This window comes from Lonchura striata, chromosome 28 (assembly GCF_046129695.1).
Source record: "Lonchura striata isolate bLonStr1 chromosome 28, bLonStr1.mat, whole genome shotgun sequence".
NCBI classification, from domain to species: Eukaryota; Metazoa; Chordata; class Aves; order Passeriformes; family Estrildidae; genus Lonchura; species Lonchura striata.
Genome location: NC_134630.1, coordinates 7,657,807 through 7,680,870, shown reverse-complemented (window position 1 = coordinate 7,680,870; position 23,064 = coordinate 7,657,807). Strand labels below are relative to the sequence as shown.

The following is a 23,064-nucleotide window of genomic DNA, read 5'->3' as shown; positions in this document are numbered from 1 at the left end:
AGAATTCCCAGAGAAAGGCTGAGAATTCCCAGAGAAGGCCATTCCTGGGGCAGGGCTGGAATTCCCAGAGCAGCTCCGGCATTCCCGGTGGAGCAGCTCCGCCATTCCCGGGGCGGCTCCGGAATTCCCGGTGGAGCGGCTCCGGAATTCCCGGTGGAGCGGCTCCGGAATTCCCGGTGGCTCCGGCATTCCCGGTGGAGCGGCTCCGGAATTCCCGGGGCGGCTCCGCCATTCCCAGAGCAGCTCCGGAATTCCCGGCGGCTCCGGAATTCCGGCGGCTCCGGCATTCCGGCGGCTCCGTACCTTGGGCGCCGGCGGCTCCTTGTGGCTCTGGCTCTGCCGCAGCTTCTTGAGCAGCACCAGCTTCGCCTCCTCCAGCCGCAGCTCCTCCCGCAGCTGCTTGATCAGCCGCTCCCGCTGCTCCGGGCTCCGCTGGGATCCCGGGAATAACGGTGTCAGCATTCCCAATCCCGGTGTTCCCATCCCAGCATCCCAATCCCAGTGTTCCCAATCCCAGTGTTCCCATCCCAGCATCCCAATCCCAGTGTTCCCAATCCCAGTGTTCCCAATCCCGGTGTTCCCATCCCAGCATTCCCAATCCCAGCATTCCCAATCCCAGCATTCCCAATCCCAGCATTCCCAGCCGCAGCTCCTCCCGCAGCTGCTTGATCAGCCGCTCCCGCTGCTCCGGGCTCCGCTGGGATCCCGGGAATAACGGCGTCAGCGTCCCCAATCCCGGTGTTCCCAATCCCGGTGTTCCCATCCCAGCATTCCCAATCCCAGTGTTCCCAATCCCAGTGTTCCCAATCCCAGTGTTCCCAATCCCGGTGTTCCCAATCCCGGTGTTCCCAATCCCGGTGTTCCCATCCCAGCATTCCCAATCCCAGCATTCCCAGCCGCAGCTCCTCCCGCAGCTGCTTGATCAGCCGCTCCCGCTGCTCCGGGCTCCGCTGGGATCCCGGGAATAACGGCGTCAGCATCCCAATCCCGGTGTTCCCAATCCCGGTGTTCCCAATCCCGGTGTTCCCAATCCCGGTGTTCCCATCCCAGCATCCCAATCCCGGTGTTCCCATCCCAGTGTTCCCAATCCCGGTGTTCCCAATCCCGGTGTTCCCAATCCCGGTGTTCCCATCCCAGTGTTCCCAATCCCAGTGTTCCCAATCCCGGTGTTCCCATCCCAGCATCCCAATCCCAGTGTTCCCAATCCCGGTGTTCCCATCCCAGCATCCCAATCCCAGTGTTCCCAATCCCAGTGTTCCCAATCCCGGTGTTCCCAATCCCGGTGTTCCCAATCCCGGTGTTCCCATCCCAGCATTCCCAATCCCAGCATTCCCAGCCGCAGCTCCTCCCGCAGCTGCTTGATCAGCCGCTCCCGCTGCTCCGGGCTCCGCTGGGATCCCGGGAATAACGGTGTCAGCGTTCCCAATCCCGGTGTTCCCAATCCCAGTGTTCCCAATCCCAGCATCCCAATCCCAGTGTTCCCATCCCAGTGTTCCCATCCCAGTGTTCCCAATCCCAGCCCATTCCCATTCCCAGCCCATTCCCATTCCCATTCCCATTCCCATTCCCATTCCCATTCCCAGTCCATTCCCATTCCCATTCCCATTCCCAGCCCATTCCCATTCCCAGCCCATTCCCATTCCCAGTCCATTCCCAGCCCATTCCCATTCCCATTCCCAGCCCATTCCCAGCCCGGAGGAGCCCGAGGGACAGGGAGGAGTCCCAGGGAAAATGTGGGATTTTCCCACCCATAAATCCCATGGAAGGGTTAAGGGAGGAGAATTCCCAGCTGGAATTGGGAATTAGGAGAAGCCATGGGGGTGGGTGGAGTGGGAAGGGAAAGTCCGGGAGTTTTGCGTAAAAAAAAATGAAGTGGGAAGGGTTAAATGAGAATTCCCAGCTGGAATTGGCTCCCGGGCGTTGGGATTGTGAAGGAATGGGAATGGATGGGGCTGGGAGGGAAAAACGTGGCTGATCCCGGGATTTCCCAGCCAATCCCGGGATTTCCCAGCCAATCCCGGGATTTCCCAGCCAATCCCGGGATTTCCCAGCCAATCCCGGGATTTCCCAGCCAGTCCCGGGATTTCCCAGCCAATCCCGGGATTTCCCAGCCAATCCCAGTTAACCCTGACCAATCCCAGTTAACCCTAAACCAATCCCAGTTAACCCTAAACCAATCCCAGTTAACCCTGACCAATCCCAGTTAACCCTAAACCAATCCCAGTTAACCCTGACCCATCCCAGGTAACCCTGACCAATCCCAGTTAACCCTGACCAATCCCAGTTAACCCTAAACCAATCCCAGTTAACCCTGACCCATCCCAGGTAACCCTGACCAATCCCAGTTAACCCTGACCAATCCCAGTTAACCCTAAACCAATCCCAGTTAACCCTGACCCATCCCAGTTAACCCTAAACCAATCCCAGTTAACCCTGACCAATCCCAGTTAACCCTAAACCAATCCCAGTTAACCCTAAACCAATCCCAGTTAACCCTGACCAATCCCAGTTAACCCTGACCAATCCCAGTTAACCCTAAACCAATCCCAGTTAACCCTGACCCATCCCAGTTAACCCTAAACCAATCCCAGTTAACCCTGACCAATCCCAGTTAACCCTAAACCAATCCCAGTTAACCCTAAACCAATCCCAGTTAACCCTGACCCATCCCAGTTAACCCTAAACCAATCCCAGTTAACCCTGACCCATCCCAGGTAACCCTGACCAATCCCAGTTAACCCTGATTAATTTCTGGTTCATCCTGACCCGATCCCACTTAACCCCTGACCCAATCCCAGTTAACCCAGTTAACCCCAGTGGACCCCAGTTAGTTTGCCCCAGTTAACCCCAGTGAACCCTGGTTAGCCCTGGTTAGTGCCGGTTAGTCCCAGTTAACCCAGTTAGCCGTGGTTAGTCCCAGTTAACCTGGTTAGTCCCAGTTAACCCAGTTACCCCGGTTAGTCCCAGTTAACCCGGTTAGTCCCAGTTCCCCCGGTTACCCCGGTTAGTCCCAGTTACCCCAGTTACCCTGGTTAGTCCCAGTTAACCCAGTTACCCCAGTTAGTCCCAGTTAACCCGGTTAGTCCCAGTTATCCCGGTTCCCCCGGTTAGTCCCAGTTAGTCCCGGTTCCCCCGGTTCCCCCGGTTAGTCCCAGTTCCCCCGGTTCCCCCGGTTCCCCCGGTTAGTCCCAGTTACCCCAGTTACCCCGGTTAGTCCCGGTTCCCCCGGTTCCCCCGGTTCCCCCAGTTAGTCCCGGTTTCCCCGGTTCCCCCGGTTCCCCCGGTTAGTCCCAGTTACCCCAGTTACCCCGGTTAGTCCCAGTTCCCCCGGTTCCCCCGGTTAGCCCGGTTAGTCCCAGCTAACCCGGTTAACCCGGTTCCCCGGTGGGTTACCAGCAGCGCGGCCGGGCCGGGCGGGGCCGGGCCGAGCCCGTTGAGGCGCGGGCTGGAGGGTTCATTGTCCGACAGCACGATCACGTCTGGGGACGGCTCCCGGCGGGAATCCCTGCGCATGGCATGGACACGGGATGGACACGGGACAGCATGGGACACGGGACACAGGATGGACACGGGACACGGGACAGCATGGGACACGGGACAGCATGGGACACGGGACACGGGACACGGGACACGGGACACGGGACACGGCACACGGGATGGACACGGGACACGGGACAGACACAGGACACGGGACAGGCACGGGACACGGGACAGACACGGGACACGGGACAGCGCGGGACAGTGCGGGACAGACATGGGACAGACACAGGACAGCACGGTCAGACACGGGACAGACAAGGGATAGTGCAGGACAGACACGGGACAGACACGGGACAGACACGGGACAGACACGGGATAGTGCGGGACAGACACGGGACAGACATGGGTCAGACACGGGACAGACATGGGATAGTGCAGGACAGACACGGGACAGACACGGGACAGACACGGGACAGACACGGGATAGTGCAGGACAGACACGGGACAGACATGGGTCAGACACGGGACAGACATGGGATAGTGCAGGACAGACACGGGACAGACACGGGACAGACACGGGACAGACACGGGATAGTGCAGGACAGACACGGGACAGACATGGGTCAGACACGGGACAGACATGGGATAGTGCAGGACAGACACGGGACAGACACGGGACAGACACGGGATAGTGCAGGACAGACACGGGACAGACACGGGACACCATTCCCGGGAGCATTTCCGGGATTCTCTTCCCAACTTTCCCACGATTCCAAAGGAAAAACCGGGAAGCTCCCAAACAACCAAACTCCAGCTCCACCCCGAGGATGAGAAGGGCTCCAAAGCCGCTCCCGAGCCCAGGAATTCCCGGAATTCCAAGGAATCCTCACCCTTTGGATGTGCTCATGTCCACGGGCTCGTCCCCGGCCGGCAGCTCCGCTCTGTCGGCGCCTTTGGCCTCGGCGCCTTTCGGCATTCCCGGGATTTTCCCGGCTCCGGGATCCGCTGTGATCCTCGCGTCCCCCTCGGAGCCGAGCTCGGATCCCGGAATTCCTTTGTCCATCCTGAGTTTTTTATTGTCCGGCTCCGATTCCCGCTCCAGGGCGCGCTTCTGGCTCCGGGTGCGGCATGAGTCCTCACTCATGGCGAGGGCCTGCGGGGAAAGGGTTAAAACTCCGGGAGATCCCGGGAAAAGGGGGGAATCCCGGGAAAAGATCCCGGGAAAAGATCCCGGGAAAAGGGGGGGAATCCCGGGAAAAGATCCCGGGAAAAGGGGGGAATCCCGGGAAAAGATCCCGGGAAAAGGGGGGAATCCCGGGAAAAGATCCCGGGAAAAGGGGGGGAATCCCGGGAAAAGATCCCGGGAAAAGATCCCGGGAAAAGGGGGGGAATCCCAAGAAAAGATCCCGGGAAAAGGGGGGAAAAAAACCCCAGGAAAAGGGGGAAAAAATCCTAGGAAAAGAGACATCAAAGGGTTAAAAATCCCGGGAAAAAAGGGGGAGGAAATCCTAGGGAAAGGGGGGGGAAATCTTGGGAAAAGATCCCGGGAAAAAGGGGGAAATCCCGGGAAAAGATCCCGGGAAAAGGGGGGGAAATCCCGGGAAAAGATCCCGGGAAAACGGGGGAAAAAAAACCCAGGAAAAGGGGGAAAAAATCCTAGGAAAAGAGACATCAAAGGGTTAAAAATCCCGGGAAAAAAGGGGGAGGAAATCATGGGAAAAGGGGGGGAAATCTTGGGAAAAGATCCCAGGAAAAGTGGGGGGAAATCCTGGGAAAAGGGGGGAAAAAATCCCGGGAAAAGGGGAAAAAAAATCTCCTGGGAAGGGGGTTAAAAATCCTGGGAAAAGGGGAGGAAAAATCCCGGGAAAAGAGACATCAAGGGGTTAAAAATCCCAGGGAAAAGGGAAGCAACGAAGAGTTAAAAATAGGGAAAGGGGAAAAAAAAGGGGGAAAGGGTTAAAAATATCAGGAATGGTGGGAAAAATCCTGGGGGAAATATCCCGGGAAAAAGGGAGAAATCCCAGGAAAAGGGAGACATCAAGGGGTTAAAAAGTCCTGGGAAAGGGGGGGGAAATTCCCGGGAAAGGGTTAAAAAAATCGGGAAGAGGGGAGGAAAATCATGGGAAAGGAGAGAGATCAAGGGGTTAAAAGATTCTGGGAAAAGGAGGAAAAATCCCCGGAAAGGAGGGAAAATATTCCCGGGGAAATCCCAGGAAAAGGGAGACATCAAAGGGTTAAAAAATCCCGGGGAAAGGGGTGGGAAAATCCTGGGAAAAGGAGAGGAAAAAATCCTGGGAAAGGAGGGGGAGAGTCCCGGGAAAAGGGGGGAAAAAATCCCGGGAAAGGGGAGAGAACTGGCAGTTAAAAATCCCGGGAAAAGTGAAAATTCCCGGGAAAATGTCCCGGGAACAGGGAGAGAGCAGGGAGGGAAAAATCCTGGGAAAGGGGCTGCAGAATCCCGGGAAAAGGGAGGCACGAAGGGGTTAAAAATCCCGGGAATTCGGGATGGAATTCCTCCATTTCCAGCCAGGACAAAGTCCGGGAAAACTCTGGTGGGAAGAGCAGCCCGGGAAAGGAGGGAAAAAACCTGGAAAAGGGATGGGAAAAGGGAGGGAAAAAACCTGGAAAAGGGATGGGAAAAGGGAGGGAAAAAAACTGGAAAAGGGATGGGAAAAAACCTGGAAAAGGGATGGGAAAAGGGAGGGAAAAAACCTGGAAAAGGGGCTGGAAAACCCCTGGAAAAGGGAGGGAAAAAACCTGGAAAAGGGACGGGAAACCCCTGGAAAAGGGACGGGAAAAAACCTGGAAAAGGGATGGGAAAAAACCTGGAAAAGGGATGGGAAACCCCTGGAAAAGGGACGGGAAAAAACCTGGAAAAGGGATGGGAAAAAACCTGGAAAAGGGGCTGGAAAACCCCTGGAAAAGGGACGGGAAAAAACCTGGAAAAGGGGCTGGAAAACCCCTGGAAAAGGGAATTCCGGGAATTTTTCCAGCTGGAAACCTCTCCCAGGAGAATCCCAGCCCATCCCAATGCCCAGGGCAGGAAAGGGAAGAAAAGAGGGAAAAAATTCCTCTGAAATCCCAGGGAAACCTTGGAAAAGGAGGATTTGAAGGATTTTCCAGGAACGGGGATGGGGTTGGATTTGGAGGGAAATTCCCAAATAAAATCCTGATGAAAATTCCAATAAAATTCCAAAGAAAAAGGAGAAACTTGGGCTGAAAATTCCATCTTTTCCCACGTCCTGGAATTCCTCCCCGGGAATTTTGGAAGCCAAAATTCCAACAACCAAAATTTCGGGAACAGAAAATTCCCAGAGGCGGAAAAGTGGGATTCCAACACTTCCCAAAATTTTCCACGGATTTGCTGCTCCCAAGGATTCCCGGGAGAGATTCCTGCATAGCCCGGCCTCGGATCATCCCAAAATTCCTGGGAATTCCCTTTTCTGGGAGGTTTTCCCAGGAAAATCCACGGGAATTCCCGGCTGAACGACTCCAGTCCTTGGCTGGCAGCGCCAGGGGGAATTCCCAAACTTTTCTTTGGGAATGCAGCGCCAATCCCACTTTTGCCACCCAAACTTGGGGAGAGCAGCAGGTGGAAAAGTGGGATGGAGCCTCTGGAAAAGCGGGATGGAGCCTCTGGAAAAGTGGGATGGAACCTCTGGAAAAGCGGGATGGAGCCTCTGGAAAAGTGGGATGGAACCTCTGGAAAAGTGGGATGGAACCTCCGGAAAAGCGGGATCGAGACTCTGGAAAAGCGGGATGGAGCCTCTGGAAAAGCGGGATGGAACCTCTGGAAAAGTGGGATGGAGCCTCTGGAAAAGCGGGATGGAACCTCTGGAAAAGTGGGATTGAGACTCTGGAAAAGTGGGATGGAACCTCTGGAAAAGCGGGATGGAGCCTCTGGAAAAGTGGGATGGAGCCTCTGGAAAAGCGGGATCGAGACTCTGGAAAAGCGGGATGGAGCCTCTGGAAAAGCGGGATGGAACCTCTGGAAAAGTGGGATGGAACCTCTGGAAAAGTGGGATTGAGACTCTGGAAAAGTGGGATTGAGACTCTGGAAAAGTGGGATGGAGCCTCTGGAAAAGCGGGATGGAGCCTCTGGAAAAGTGGGATGGAGCCTCTGGAAAAGCGGGATCGAGACTCTGGAAAAGTGGGATGGAGCCTCTGGAAAAGCGGGATGGAACCTCTGGAAAAGCGGGATGGAGCCTCTGGAAAAGCGGGATGGAGACTCTGGAAAAGTGGGATGGAGCCTCTGGAAAAGCGGGATGGAGCCTCTGGAAAAGCGGGATGGAGCCTCTGGAAAAGCGGGATGGAGACTCTGGAAAAGCGGGATGGAGCCTCTGGAAAAGTGGGATGGAGCCTCTGGAAAAGTGGGATGGAGCCTCTGGAAAAGCGGGATGGAACCTCTGGAAAAGCGGGATGGAGCCTCTGGAAAAGCGGGATGGAGACTCTGGAAAAGTGGGATGGAGCCTCTGGAAAAGCGGGATGGAGCCTCTGGAAAAGCGGGATGGAGCCTCTGGAAAAGCGGGATGGAACCTCTGGAAAAGCGGGATGGAGCCTCTGGAAAAGCGGGATGGAGCCTCTGGAAAAGCGGCGCTCCCGCTTTTCCCGGGATTCCGGGAAGGGCCGGGGGGGCCCCGGTCCCGCGGGAATTCCCGGGCCGGCATTCCAAGGGTTAAGCGCTGCCATTTCCGCGCCATTCCCGAGAAATCGCCGGGAACAAAATGGCAGCGCTTAACCCTTGGAATGCCGGCCGGGAATTCCCGGGAATTGCCGCCGGGAATCCCGGGGGCCCATCCCGCCGGGAGGAATCCCGCTTTTCCGGCAATTCCCGGGATTCCCACCTGGAATTCCTCCCGCTTTTCCCGGATTCCCTGTCCTGGGAATTCCCGCAATTCCCGGGATTCCCTGTCCTGGGAATTCCCGCAATTCCCGGGATTCCCTGTCCTGGGAATTCCCGCAATTCCCGGGATTCCCTGTCCTGGGAATTCCCGCAATTCCCGGGATTCCCTGTCCTGGGAATTCCCGCAATTCCCGGGATTCCCTGTCCTGGGAATTCCCGCAATTCCCGGGATTCCCTGTCCTGGGAATTCCCACAATTCCCGGGATTCCCACCTGGAATTTCTCCCGCTTTTCCCGGATTCCCTGTCCTGGGATCCCTGCAATTCCCGGGATTCCCTGTCCTGGGAATTCCCAGCAATTCCCGGGATTCCCACCTGGAATTCCTCCCGCTTTTCCCGGATTCCCGGCCTGGGAATTCCCGCAATTCCCGGGATTCCCTGTCCTGGGAATTCCTGCAATTCCCGGGATTCCCTGTCCTGGGAATTCCCAGCAATTCCCGGCATTGGGATCCCCTGGGATCCCTTTGATTCCCGGCAATTCCCGGGATTCCCAGCAGGATTTATCCCGATTTTCCAACCCCCCTCCCCCCACGTCCTTCCCGGATTATCCAGGATGGGAATTCCCGGAGTTTGTCCCGAATCCCTTGGGAATTATCCCGAGGCTGGGAGAAGTTTGGGATCAAACCCTGGAGCAGCTCCAGGAATTCCCGAGGGAATTTTTATCCAAGGGAAGGGAAATTTTTTTGGGGAAATTTTGTGGAATTCCCACAGGGATTTGGGGAAAATCCTTCAAATTCCTGCTCCTGGAAGTTTGGAGCTCCAAAGGCTCAGGAAAAGCGGGAAAAGAGAATCCCAAAATTCCGCTGGAGCGGGAAAATGGAGATCAGAGGCTGCCTGGAAAAATCCATGGGGGAACTCCCGGAATTTCTGTGGAATTCCCAGAATTTCTGTGGAATTCCCGGAATTTCTCTCAAGTTTTTTGGTGAATCTTCCCTGGGGAGAGCTGGAATTCTGGGAGGAATTTGTGGGATTTGATGGGAATTCTGGGAATTCTCCGGGTTCCGTGGACTAAAGGCGGGAAAATTCCCGAAAAATTCCCCTTTTCCCGCGGGAATGATTCCCAGATTGTTCCAGCTGGAATGTTCGGGACAGGACCGGGATTCCCGGGCCGGGATTCTCTGGGAATGCAGAGAGGAAATCCAGGAGCACAATTCCCCATTTTCCCTGGGATTTTCCAAGCGAATCCCCCTATCGTTAATTAGTCACTAATTAATCACTAATTAACCATTAATTAATTATTTATCCATTGTTGATTTTCCATTCCAAATTCCTCCTTCAAGGGAAAAAATTCCCAGATTTATTTGTTGGGAAGCAACAAAAATATCCGCGGGTTAATTTAAATATTCATGAGCTCATTCACATATTCATGAATTGATTTAAATATCCCCGCATATATTTGAATATTAATGAGGTGCTGCAATCGGATCTTTCCCAATTAATTCCTTGTTAAGGAGGAATTTCCATCTTTAAATGTTCCCAATGCCAGCGGCTTTTCCAGCCGGGAATGGGGGAATTCCAGGCCGGGAATTCCTCGGGATTCGCATTCCGGAGATTCCGGCCGGGAATTCCTCGGGATTCGCATTCCGGAGATTCCGGCCGGGAATTCCTGCCCCGGGATCATCCCAGGGAAGAGCAGCAGGACAAGGAACTGCCGCGGGATTTGCGACCCACCCGCCCAAATCCCGGATTGTTCCAATTTCCCGGGAATTCCGGAGCCACAGGATCTGGGAAAATCCTGGCCCTATCCCGGGAATTCCGGAGCCACAGGATCCGGGACAATCCCATCCCTATCCCGGGACAATCCCAGCCCTATCCCGGGACAATCCCATCCCTATCCCGGGACAATCCCGGCCATTTCCTGGGAATTCCCGGCCCGGGGGATTCCCGGATCCACTCCGGGAAAAATCCCGGAATTCCTGCGGGGACATGAGCCCGGCCCAGGTGGGAGCTCAGCCACGGCTCCTCCCCGAGCATTCCCAGCTCCAATCCCAAATCCCAAATCCAAATCCCAAATCCAAATCCCAAATCCCAAATCCAAATCCCAAATCCAAATCCAAACCCAAATCCAAATCCCAAATCCCAAATCCAAATCCCAAATCCAAACCCCAAATCCCAAATCCAAACCCAAATCCAAATCCCAAATCCCAAACCCCAAATCCCAAATCCAAATCCAAATCCCAAATCCCAAACCCCAATTCCCAAATCCCAATCCCAAATCCCAATCCCAAATCCCAAATCCCAAATCCCAAATCCCAAATCCCAATCCCAATCCCAAATCCCAAATCCCAAATCCCAAATCCCAATCCCAATCCCAAATCCCAATCCCAAATCCCAAATCCCAAATCCCGCCCCCCGGGCGCTGCCCGGCCCCGACGGAGAATCCCGCAGGAATTCCAGGAGCTGCGGATCCTTTGGAATTCCCAATCCCTCGGGAAGCGCCGGAGGTTTTTGGGAAAGCTCCTCCCAGAGCTCCCCTGGGGCCGCTCCGGGAGGGAATTCCGGTTCCCATGGCACGGAATTCCCGGGAATTGTGGATCCTGTCAGGGAAGGGCTGGAATTCCCGGGAATTGTGGATCCTGTCAGGGAAGGGCTGGAATTCCCGGGAATTGTGGATCCTACCTGTCAGGGAAGGGCTGGAATTCCCGGGAATTGTGGATCCTGTCAGGGAAGGGCTGGAATTCCCGGGAATTGTGGCTCCTACCTGTCAGGGAAGGGCTGGAATTCCCGGGAATTGTGGATCCTACCTGTCAGGGAAGGGCTGGAATTCCCGGGAATTGTGGATCCTGTCAGGGAAGGGCTGGAATTCCCGGGAATTGTGACTCCTACCTGTCAGGGAAGGGCTGGAATTCCCGGGAATTGTGGATCCTGTCAGGGAAGGGCTGGAATTCCCGGGAATTGTGGCTCCTACCTGTCAGGGAAGGGCTGGAATTCCCGGGAATTGTGGATCCTGTCAGGGAAGGGCTGGAATTCCCGGGAATTGTGGATCCTGTCAGGGAAGGGCTGGAATTCCCGGGAATTGTGGATCCTGTCAGGGAAGGGCTGGAATTCCCGGGAATTGTGGATCCTACCTGTCAGGGAAGGACATGGGGTCCCGCCGGGATGAGCCGGAGCCGAGGATCCTGCGGGAACACGGAGAGGTGAGGGAATGCCGGGAATTCCCGGGAGCAGCGGGGCTGGGAATGTGGGATTGGGAATGTGGGATTGGGAATGTGGGATTGGGAATGTGGGATTGGGAATGCGGGATTGGGAATGTGGGATTGGGATGTGGGGTTTGGGGTTTGGGATGTGGGATTTGGGAATGCGGGATTGGGATTTGGGATTTGGGAATCCCCGAACGACGGCTCCATCACAAGAATTGGGAATCCCAGCACGGCACAGCCACGGGATTTGGGAATCCCAAACGACGACACGATCCCGGGAATTGGGATCCGGGAATCCCAAATGAACCGATTCCCATAAAACCGGGAGGGCTCCCCCTGGCAGCAGGATTCCCGGGAAGGAGGATTCCCACGGGAGCCTCCCAGGGTTTTCCCTGATCCCGCAAAATCCCCCCGGACGAGCCGGGCTGGCCTGGGAGCGTCCCTGGATCCCAGGAATGGCTCCTCCCGAATTTTCCCAAGGAATTCCCAAGGAATTCCCAAGGTTTGGATCCCAGCAGGTCCCGAGCTGGATCCAAAGGTCGGGACTTGCCCCGGATCCGGCCCCGCCCGAGGCTTTTCCTGGGAATTTGGGATCAGGAAGCTCCAGAAGCAGCTCGGGAAAACATCCACAGAATTCCCAGATTTCCCTCCATTCCCGGTTTCCATCCACGGAATTCCCAGATTTCCCTCCATTCCTGCTTTCCATCCATGGAATTCCCAGATTTCCCTCCATTCCTGGTTTCCATCCATGGAATTCCCAGATTTCCCTCCATTCCCGGTTTCCATCCAGGGAATTCCCAGATTTCCCTCCATTCCTGCTTTCCATCCACGGAATTCCCAGATTTCCCTTCACTCCTGGTTTCCATCCACGGAATTCCCAGATTTCCCCCCGTTCCTGGTTTCCATCTATGGAATTCCCAGATTTCCCTCCATTCCTGGTTTCCATCCACAGAATTCCCAGATTTCCCTCCATTCCTGGTTTCCATCCACGGAATTCCCAGATTTCCCTCCATTCCTGGTTTCCATCTATGGAATTCCCAGATTTCCCTCCATTCCTGGTTTCCATCTATGGAATTCCCAGATTTCCCTTCACTCCTGGTTTCCATCCATGGAATTCCCAGATTTCCCTCCATTCCTGGTTTCCATCCACGGAATTCCCAGATTTCCCTCCATTCCTGGTTTCCATCCACGGAATTCCCAGATTTCCCTCCATTCCTGGTTTCCATCCACGGAATTCCCAGATTTCCCTCCATTCCCGGTTTCCATCCAGGGAATTCCCAGATTCCCCCCGTTCCCGGTTTTTCTGGGCCGGGAGCAGCTCCCGGGGCCTTCGGCCGTTCCCGGCTTTTTCCGGCCCCGTGATCCCGGGAATTCCAGGGGGAATTAGCAGAGCTCACCCCGAGCTGTTCCTGCTTAAGAGGATCTGGGAAAATCCCAGGAAATCCTTTGGAATTCGGAGCTGCCCCGGGAGTTGAAACTCCGAGGGTCCGGGAGAGCTGGAATTCCTTGGATTTCACTGGGAATTCATGGAATTCTGGAATTCCAGCTGTGCTGAGGCTCAGGATTCAAGGGAAGGAGCCCCCGCTTGGATCAGGAGTGGGAAAATCCTGGAAAAGTTTGGGATCTGTGGGAAAAACTGCAGAGGGAGCAGCACGGAATTCCCGGGAATTCCTGGGAGTGTCTGAGGGCAGCCTGGAAAAACCTGGGATAGCGGGAATGTCCCTGCCTGATCCCAGAATTCCATGAACCCATGGAAAAAGAGGGATTCATTCCCTTTCAGGATTCATCTCTGGCTTTGGGATCCCACCAGCAACATCCCTGGTTTGGATCTGGAATTTTGGGATCTGAAACATCCCAACTTCCCAGCATTCCCAACTTCCCACTATTCCCAACTTCCAGCCCCTTTCCCAAAATCCACGACTTTCCCACTGATCCAAGCTCCATCCCGGCCCCTTTCCCAAATTCCCAGGCACATTCCTGCTGCTCCCAGCCCCTTTCCCAAAATCCCGGTCACATCCCAGATGTTTCCCCAAATCCCAGTCAGATCCCAGATGTTTCCCAAAATCCCGGTCACATCCCAGATGTTTCCCAAAATCCCGGTCGGATCCCGGCCCCTTTTCCCAAAATCCCGGTCGGATCCCGGCCCCTTTTCCCAAAATCCCGGTCAGATCCCGGCCCCTTTTCCCAAAATCCCGGTCAGATCCCGGTCCTGTCCCGCCGCTCCCGGTGCTCCCATCCCGGATTCCCAAAGGTCTCTCGCTGTCACTTCCCGCGCCTCTCCCAGCTCCGGCCCCGTCCCCGGTCCCGTTCCCGGCTCATTCCCGTTCCTGGTCCCGTTCTCGGCTCATTCCCGTCCCCGGTCCCGTTCCCGGCTCATTCCCGTTCCTGGCTCATTCCCGTTCCTGTTCCCGGTCCCGTTCCTGGCTCGTTCCCGGTCCCGTTCCTGGCTCGTTCCAGCTCATTCCCAGTCTCATTCCCGGTCCCGTTCCTGGCTCATTCCCGTTCCCGGTCCTGTTCCCGGCTCGTTCCCGGCTCATTCCCGGTCCCGTTCCCGGCTCATTCCCGGTCCCATTCCCGGCTCATTCCCGGTCCCGTTCCCGGCTCATTCCCGGTCCCATTCCCGGCTCATTCTCGGTCCCGTTCCCGGCACATTCCCGGTCCCGTTCCCGGTCCCGTTCCCAGCTCGCTCCAGCTCATTCCCGGTCCCATTCCCGGCTCATTCCCGGCTCATTCCCGGCTCGTTCCCGGTCCCGTTCCCGGCTCATTCCCGGCTCATTCCCGGCTCGTTCCCGGTCCCGTTCCCGGCTCATTCTCGGTCCCATTCCCGGCTCATTCCCGGTCCCATTCCCGGCTCATTCCCAGTCCCGTTCCCGGCTCATTCCCGGTCCCATTCCCGGCTCGTTCCCGGCTCGTTCCCGGTCCCGTTCCCGGCTCATTCTCGGTCCCATTCCCGGCTCATTCCCAGTCCCGTTCCCGGCTCATTCCCGGCTCATTCCCGGCTCGTTCCCGGCTCATTCCCGGCCCCGTTCCTGGCTCATCCCCGGCTCATCCCCGGCTCATTCCCGGTCCCATTCCCGGCACATTCCCGGTCCCGTTCCCGGTCCCGTTCCCAGCTCGCTCCAGCTCATTCCCGGTCCCATTCCCGGCTCATTCCCGGCTCGTTCCCGGCTCGTTCCCGGTCCCATTCCCGGCTCATTCCCGGCTCATTCCCGGCTCGTTCCCGGCTCGTTCCCGGCCCCGTTCCCCGCCGGTCCCGGAGCCCAGCGCTCCGTGGGATCGGAGCGTTCCCGGGATTTCGGAGAGCTCGGGAATTGCAGCCCAAGCGAGGCAGGAAAATCCTGGACGATCCCGAGGAAAAGCGAGCGGGGAAATCGCGGAAAAGTGCCGGGAACACTCGGGAGGAGCCGGGCTGGGAATCCCGACCCCGATCCCGACCCCGACCCCGATCCCAATCCCGATCCCAATCCCGATCCCAATTCCGATCCCGATCCCAATCCCAATCCCAATCCCGATCCCAATCCCAATCCCGATCCCGATCCTGACCCCGATCCCAATCCCGATCCCGATCCCGATCCCGACCCCGATCCCGATCCCAATCCCGATCCCGATCCCGATCCCGATCCCGATCCCAATCCCGATCCCGGCTGGAATTCCCGGCTGGAATTCCCCGCCCACCCCGGGACAAGTGAGGAGATGCTCGGGAGGAGCCGGGCTGGGAATCCCGATCCCAATCCCAATCCCGATCCCGGCTGCAATTCCCGGCTGGAATTCCCGGCTGGAATTCCCCAATTCCCGCTCTCCCCCTGCCCGCCGTGTGCCGGGCGGGCCGGGAGGGTCCCGCAGCCCCCGGGACTCCCGGTGCCCATCCCGGTGCTGGTCCCCATTCCGTTGCCCCTCTCGGTGCCGGTGCCCATCCCGGTCCCGGTGCTGATGCCGGTGCCCATCCCGGTGCCCATCCCGGTGCCCGTCCCGGTGCCGGTGCCGGTCCCGGTGCGGATCCCCATCCCGGTGCCCATCCCGGTGCGGATGCGGCGCCGATGCCGGTCCCGGGCAGCGCCCGCCGCTGCTGCCGGCGGTGCCGGTGCCGGTGCCGGTGCCCCGGGCGCAGGAAGGGCGGCTGGCCGGGGACTCTTATTGTGACACGGCCCCGGCCCGGCCCGGCTGCACGGCGCGGCCGCGGCCACCGGGGGCACCGGGGGATCAGGGGGCACCGGGGGCACCGGGGGATCAGGGGGCACCGGGGGCACCGGGGGCACCGGGGGCACCGGGGGATCCGGCACCGGGGGCACCGGAATGGGGATCCGGGGGATCCGGGGGATCCGGGAGATCCGGGGGGCACCGGGGGATCCGGCACCGGGGGCACCAGGGGCACCGGGGGATCCGGGGGCACCGGGGGATCCGGGGTATCCGGGGGCACCGGGGGATCCGGGGGATCCGGGGGATCCGGGGGCACCGGGGGATCCGGGGGATCCGGGGGCACCGGGGGATCCGGGGGATCCGGGGGATCCGGGGGCACCGGGGGATCCGGGGGATCCGGGGGCACCGGGGGATCCGGGGGATCAGGGGGATCCGGGGGCACCGGGGGATCCGGGGGATCCAGCACCGGGGGATCCGGCACCGGGAGATCCGGCACCGGGGGATCCGGGGGATCCGGCACCGGGGGCACCGGGGGCACCGGGGGGGGCACCGGCCGCGGGGCACCGGGGGCAGCGCGGCTGTGCACAGCGGGGATTGACTCCCCGGGGCCACCCGGGAGAGCCGCGGGGACCGGGGGCTGACCGGGGCTGACCGGGGCTGCCCGGGGGCTGAGCACGGAGTGCCCGGGGGGGTTTAGGGGGGTCCCCGCGTCCCCGCCGCGTCCCCGGTGCGGAGCGGGCACGGAGCGCTCGGGGCGGCGGCGGAGGAAGAGGAAGAGGAGGAGGAGGAGGAGGAGGAGGAGGAGGAGGAAGCAGCGGCCCGGCGGAAAACCCGCAGCAACTTTCCCAAACAAAAGCCGGCGGCGCCCCGGGGCGGCGGAGTTGCGGTTCCCGGTGGGGACGAGCCCCGGGAGCCGGGGCGGCCCCGGTACCGCGGCCGGCGGCGCTCGGCGCTCCCCGGGGCTCCGCGCGGCCGGGCAGCGGCGCGACTCCGCCGGCAGCGCTCCCGGAGCCCCCGTTCCCCCGCGGCCGCTCCGCTCCCGCAGCGCATAAACTTTTACCGGGAGGAGCGGCGGGCGCCGCTCCGGTGTTTCCGCGCCGCATCCGCGGGGAGCGCGCCCCGCTCCGCCGTCCCGCCCGTCCCGGGGCTCCGCCGCTGTCCCGGGGCTCCGCCGGGGCTGCCGCGGCCCCGCCGCTCCCGGGGCCAGCTCGCGCTGCTCACACATGGAGCCGCGGCGGCACCGGCGGAGCATGCGCGGGGCGGGGCGGGGCGGCGGAGGGACGGCGGGCAGCGGCCGGCACGGCCAGCACCGGGACCCGGGGCCGTACCGGGCCGTACCGGGGCCGCACCGGGTCGCACCGGGCCGCACCGGGGCCGTGCCGGGCCGCACCGGGGCCGCACCGGGGCCGTACCGGGGCCGCACCGGAGCCGCGCCGGGGCCGCACCGGGCCGCACCGGGGCCGTACCGGGCCGCACCGGGGCCGCACCGGGGCCGTACCGGGCCGTACCGGGGCCGTACCGGGCCGTACCGGGCCGTACCGGGCCGTACCGGGGCCGTACCGGGCCGTACCGGGCCCGGGCCTCGCTCGCCGCGGCCGCCGCCGCTTCCGGGCGCGGCGCGGGGGGAGCCGCCGTTGTGTCGCCGGCCGCCATTGGCCGCGGGGGTCGAGCGGACGATGTGAGGAGGGCGGTGATTGGCTGGAGCGGCGGGCGGGGGGCGCGCGGGCAGCGGCGCGCTGGGAGAGGCCACGTGGAGAGAGAGAGGGACGGACAGACGGACAGAGAGAGAGAGATGGACAGACGGACAGAGAGAGAGAGAGATGGACAGACGGACACGGGGACAGAGAGAGAGAGAGACGGACAGAGGGACACGGGGACGGACAGACGGACAGAGAGAGAGAGAGATGGACAGACGGACAGAGAGACAGAGGGACAGAGAGACGGACAGACGGACACGGGGACAGAGAGAGAGAGAGACGGACAGAGAGACGGACAGACGGACAGAGAGAGAGAGAGATGGACAGACGGACACGGGGACAGAGAGAGAGAGAGACGGACAGAGAGACGGACAGACGGACAGAGAGAGAGAGGGACGGACAGACGGACACGGGGACGGACAGGGGGACAGAGAGACGGACAGAGGGACAGAGGGAGAGAGAGACGGACAGAGGGACGGACAGACGGACACGTGGAGAGAGAGAGAGAGAGATGGACAGACGGACAGAGAGAGAGAGAGATGGACAGACGGACAGAGGAACAGACAGGGGGACAGAGAGAGGGACAGAGAGACGGACAGGGGGACAGAAAGAGAGAGAGATGGACAGACGGACAGGGGGACAGAGAGATGGACAGGGGGACAGAGGGACAGAGAGAGAGACGGACAGACGGACAGGGGGACAGAGAGAGGGACAGAGAGACGGACAGGGGGACAGAGAGATGGACAGACGGACACGGGGACAGAGAGAGAGAGAGACGGACAGAGGGACGGACAGACGGACAGGGGGACAGAGAGAGAGAGACGGACAGACGGACACGGGGACGGACAGGGGGACAGAGGGACAGAGAGACGGACAGACGGACACAGGGACAGAGACAGGGACGGAGAGAGAGAGAGAGAGACGGACAGACGGACAGGGACGGACAGAGGGACGGAGAGATGGACAGGGGGACAGGGACGAACAGATGGACACGGCCACAGAGGGACAGACAGACGGACACAGGGACAGGCAGGGGACAGGGAGGGGACGGACGGACGGACGGACGGACGGACAGGGCCCAGCGGCGGTGGCCGATGCAGCAGCGGCTCCGGGAGGCAGCGGGACGGGGGCAGGGCTCGGCTCCCATCCCAAAATTCCCCGATCCCACAAAAACTCCGGCCCAAGGAGAACCAAAATCCCTCCGGAGAATTCCCCAAATCCCGGGAATTCCCCAAAATCCCCGAGTCCCCAAATCCCGGGAATTCCCCAAAATCTCTGAGTCCCCAAATCCCGGGAATTCCCCCAAAATCTCCGAGTCCCCAAATCCCGGGAATTCCCCAAAATCCCCGAGTCCCCAAATCCCGGGAATTCCCCAAAATCCCCGAGTCCCCAAATCCCGGGAATTCCCCCAAAATCTCCGAGTCCCCAAATCCCGGGAATTCCCCCAAAATCTCCGAGTCCCCAAATCCCGGGAATTCCCCCCACATCAGCGCCCGGCATCCCCAGGATTTTGGGAAAAGACTTTTCCAGGGAAGTTTGGCTGGCGCCAAATCCCAAATCTCAATTATTTCACACCAGAATTAATGGCAGAAGGATTTCGGAGCTGTGTGATTATTAATTATTAATTAATAATTAATTATTGATTAGCATTCCCAGATCTCCGCCATACTTTCCCAGCTCGTTCCCGTTTTTCCCTCGCCCTGCTGTACCCCAACCCAAAAAGAAATCCCTAAAAGCCCCAAATTCCTGGAATTTGGAAGGAGGATTTGGGAAGGTGGAGTCAAGGCAGGATTGGGAATCCCAAATATTCCCGCAGGGATACGATCCCAAAGACAATCCCACGGATATCACCCCAACAGCTGGAAAATCCTACGGGTGCCACCCTAAAAGTGGGAAAATTCCATGGATGCCATCCCAAACGTGGAAAATCCAATGGATGCCACCAAAACCTTGGACAAATCCAATGGATAACTCCCCAAATCTGGGAAATTCCAAGGACATCACCCAAATTTTGGGAAAGCTCCATGGATGTCACCGCAAAACTGGGAAAATTCCGTGGATATCGTCCCAAAAGTGGAAAAAATCCAACGGGAGTCAAGCAAAACTTGGAAAATTCCATGGATGCCACCCCAAAACTGGGATAATTCCATTTATACATCCCAAAGCAGGAAGATCCAGTGGATGCCATCCTAAAACTGGAAAAACCCAACGGATACCGCTCCCAGCTGGAAAAATTCCATGGATATCAACCAAAACTTGGGAAACCCCATGGATGCCACCCCAAAATGGGAAAGTCCAATGGACATCGCCCCAAAGTGGGAAAATTCCAGGGATTCCACCCCAAGGCTGGGAAAATTCCATGGCTATCGCCCCAAACAGCTTCCCTGGATCAGATCCCACGGGAGGGGAGCGATCCCAGCGTTTTCCGGATTCCTTTGGAATTCTGCTCCGGTTTTCTGCCTCATTCCAGCGGCTCCCAGGGAACGTTTTGGGATTTCCCGGCTCCTCCCTCGGGATGGATGGGATCAGGGAAGGAATTCCTGCCTGGGAGGGAATGGGATGGAATTCCCAGGGAAGCTGGGGCTGCTCCTGGATCCCTGGAATGTCCAAGAAGGGAAGGATCCAAGGAAAACTTGGAGCTGCTTCCAGAGGTGCAAGGAGTTCCAAAGGAGCTGGAGAGGATTTGGGATAAGGGGTGGAATTGCAGGGCACAGGGAATGGATTTGGGATGGAATGATTCAGGGATTCAGGGAATGGATTTGGGATGGAATTCCAGGACTCAGGGAATGGATTTGGGATGGAATTCCAGGACTCAGGGAATGGATTTGGGATGGAATTCCAGGACTCAGGGAATGGATGGCGATGGAGCTCTGGGATTTGGGATGCAGCTCTGGGATTTCACACAGATCCCTGGGATTTGGAATCCCAGGAATCCCCCCAGAATCCAGGATCTGGGACAGATCCCCGGGATCCAGCGCAGACTGCCAGGATTCCAGGCGATCCCCAGGCCCGCAGGTTTTGGGGAAAACCCCCGGATTTGGGCAGTTTGGGACCATCCCTCGGCTTTCCCAGGGAATCCCGGAGTTTTCCAGGGGATCCCGCGGAGTTTTGAGGAACACGCTCCCAAGTTTTCCAGCGGATCCTTGGATTATCCCCCAAACCCTCGGGATTCCCTCAGAGCCCGGGGTTTTCCAGCAGAATCCTGGGATTTGGGGCAAACCCTCAGGATTTCCTGCAGAGCCTCGAGTTCTGGCACAAATCCCTGGATTTCGGGACAGCCCCTCAGCTTTTCCCCTGGCTTTTCCAGCAGACCCTCAAGTCTTGGGATAGACCCCCAGATTTTGGGACAGACCCTCAGATTTTGGGGCAGATTCTCAGATTTCAGGGCAGACCCCCGGATTTTCCAGTGGAAAATCCCTCGAGTTTTCCGACAGACCTCTGGATTTTCCAGCAAAGCCCCGAGTTTCCCTGCCACCCCTGAGGTTTTCCAGTGCATCCCCAGCTTTCCCTTCAGCCCCTCAGCTTTCCCCAAATTCCTCAGCTTTCCCTGCATCCCTGTTCTTCCTTTCAATCCCTCAACTTTTTCTGAAATCCCTCAACTTTCATTCAGCTTTCCCTAAACCCCTCAATTCTCCCAAATTCCTCAGCTTTCCCTGCATCCCTGGTTTTCCCTTCAATTTTCTCCAAACCCCTCGACTTTTCCTGTACCACTCCGTTTCCCCAAACCCTCAGTTCTTCCCAAACCCTCATCTTTCCCCAAAACCCTCAGCTTTTCCTGTATCCCTGTTTCCCCTCAACTTTTCCTGTACCTCTGTTTCCCTCAAACCCCTCAGCATTCCCCAAACTCCTCATCTTTCCCCAAACCACTCAAATTTTCCTGTACCAGTTTCCCCAAACCCCTCAGCATTCCTGCATCCCCCTTTCTCCCCCAACCCCTCACTTTTTCCTGCATCCCTGTTTCCCCAAACCCCTCACCTTTTCCTGCACCCCTCACTTTTCCCCAAACCCTCATCTTCCCCCAAACCCCTCAGCATTTCCTGCATCCCTCTTTCTCCCAGACCCCTCAGCATTCCTGCATCCCCATCCCCCCAAACCCCTCACCTTTTCCTGTATCAGTTTCTCCCCAAACCCCTCACCTTTTCCTGAATCCCTGTTTCCCCAAATCCCTCACCTTTTCCTGAATCCGTTTCCCCAAACCCTCATCTTCCCCCAAACCCCTCAGCATTTCCTGAATCCCTGTTTCCCCAAATCCCTCACCTTTTCCTGTATCAGTTTCTCCCCAAACCCCTCACCTTTTCCTGCACCCCTCTTTCCCCAAACCCCTCATCATTTCCTGAATCCCTGTTTCCCCAAACCCCTCACCTTTTCCTGTATCAGTTTCTCCCCAAACCCCTCACCTTTTCCTGAATCCCTGTTTCCCCAAACCCCTCACCTTTCCCGCACCAGTCCCCAGCCCCTCACCGTTCCCGCAGCCCCTTTCTCCCCAAAACCCTCATCATTTCCTGAATCCCTGTTTCCCCAAACCCCTCACCTTTTCCTGTACCAGTCCCCCAAACCCCTCACCTTTTCCTGCACCCCTCTTTCCCCCAAACCCCTCACCTTTTCCTGCACCCCTCTTTCCCCAAACCCCTCACCGTTCCCGCAGCAGTCCCCAGCCCCTCACCTTTCCCGCACCCCTCTTTCCCCAAACCCCTCATCATTTCCTGAATCCCTGTTTCCCCAAACCCTCATCTTTCCCCCAGCCCCTCACCGTTCCCGCAGCCCCTTTCTCCCAAACCCCTCACCTTTTCCCGCACCCCTCTTTCCCCCAAACCCCTCACCTTTTCCCGCAGCAGTCCCCAGCCCCTCACCGTTCCCGCAGCCCCTTTCTCCCAAACCCCTCACCTTTTCCTGCACCCCTCTTTCTCCCCAAACCCCTCACCTTTTCCCGCAGCAGTCCCCAGCCCCTCACCGTTCCACACGCCCCTTTCTCCCCGGCCCAGCGCTCCCCGCACTCCGCATCCCTCCCGCACATCGCGCTGCTTTTCCCCGCCCCGTGCCCAAACTTTCTCGCTGTTTCCGGCGCGCCGCCGCGGGCCGGGCGCGCACCGGGACACCGGCGGGGCACCGCGCTGGCCCGGGCCAGGCCGGGCCGTGTCCCGGGCCGTGTCCCGGGCCGTGTCCCGGCCCCGCCGCCCCCCTCGCACTTCCCGGCTCCTTTTCCTCGCTCTTCTTTATTATCGCTCTCACCCTCGCCCCCCCGGCGCCCGAACCCCCCGCGCCCCTCCCGGGGCCGGCGGGCGCGGCCCGTGCCCAGCCCGGGGGCCGCGGGTGTCACTCACTGTCCGGAGCCCCTCGGAGCCGCCTCCTCTCCTCCTCCTCCTCCTCCTCCTCCTCCTCCTCCGCCGGGGCCCGGACTGGGGCCGTGGGGGGAGGGGAGGCGGCTCCCTCAGGTGGCCACGGGCGGGGGGGGCGGGGGGGCTGCGCGCGCAGGGAGCCCCGCCCCCCCACCCCGTGCCCCCCCTCCCCCACCCTGCCCTCCCCCACCCTGCCCCCCCCTCCCCCCCCCGTTGCCAGGCAGATTTGGGACACCCCCGGCCCCGCCCCCTGCCCCGGCCTGGGGCGCAGCCTTAGTTGGGTTTTTTTTTAATTTTAAAATCTTTAAACTAATGATTGACAGCCGCGCCGGCCTATAGAAAGAGGGGATGCCGGCCCCGCGGCCAATCGCCG

General features: G+C 59.0%; 1 protein-coding gene across 1 annotated transcript in view; it reads right to left on the bottom strand.

Annotated features, from left to right (window-relative positions):
• Window positions 1–22,793, bottom strand: part of GATAD2A (GATA zinc finger domain containing 2A) — a 36,413-nt gene extending 13,620 nt beyond the window's left edge. The window contains exons 1-5 of the mRNA XM_077788881.1: window positions 22,677–22,793; window positions 11,450–11,500; window positions 4,371–4,633; window positions 3,394–3,505; window positions 304–432 (exon numbers count right to left, since the gene is read on the bottom strand). Of these exons, the coding sequence (XP_077645007.1) occupies window positions 304–432; window positions 3,394–3,505; window positions 4,371–4,624 (495 nt within the window). The 5' untranslated portion in view covers window positions 4,625–4,633; window positions 11,450–11,500; window positions 22,677–22,793. The remainder of the gene's footprint in view (window positions 1–303; window positions 433–3,393; window positions 3,506–4,370; window positions 4,634–11,449; window positions 11,501–22,676) is intronic.
• Window positions 22,794–23,064: the final 271 nt, after the last annotated feature.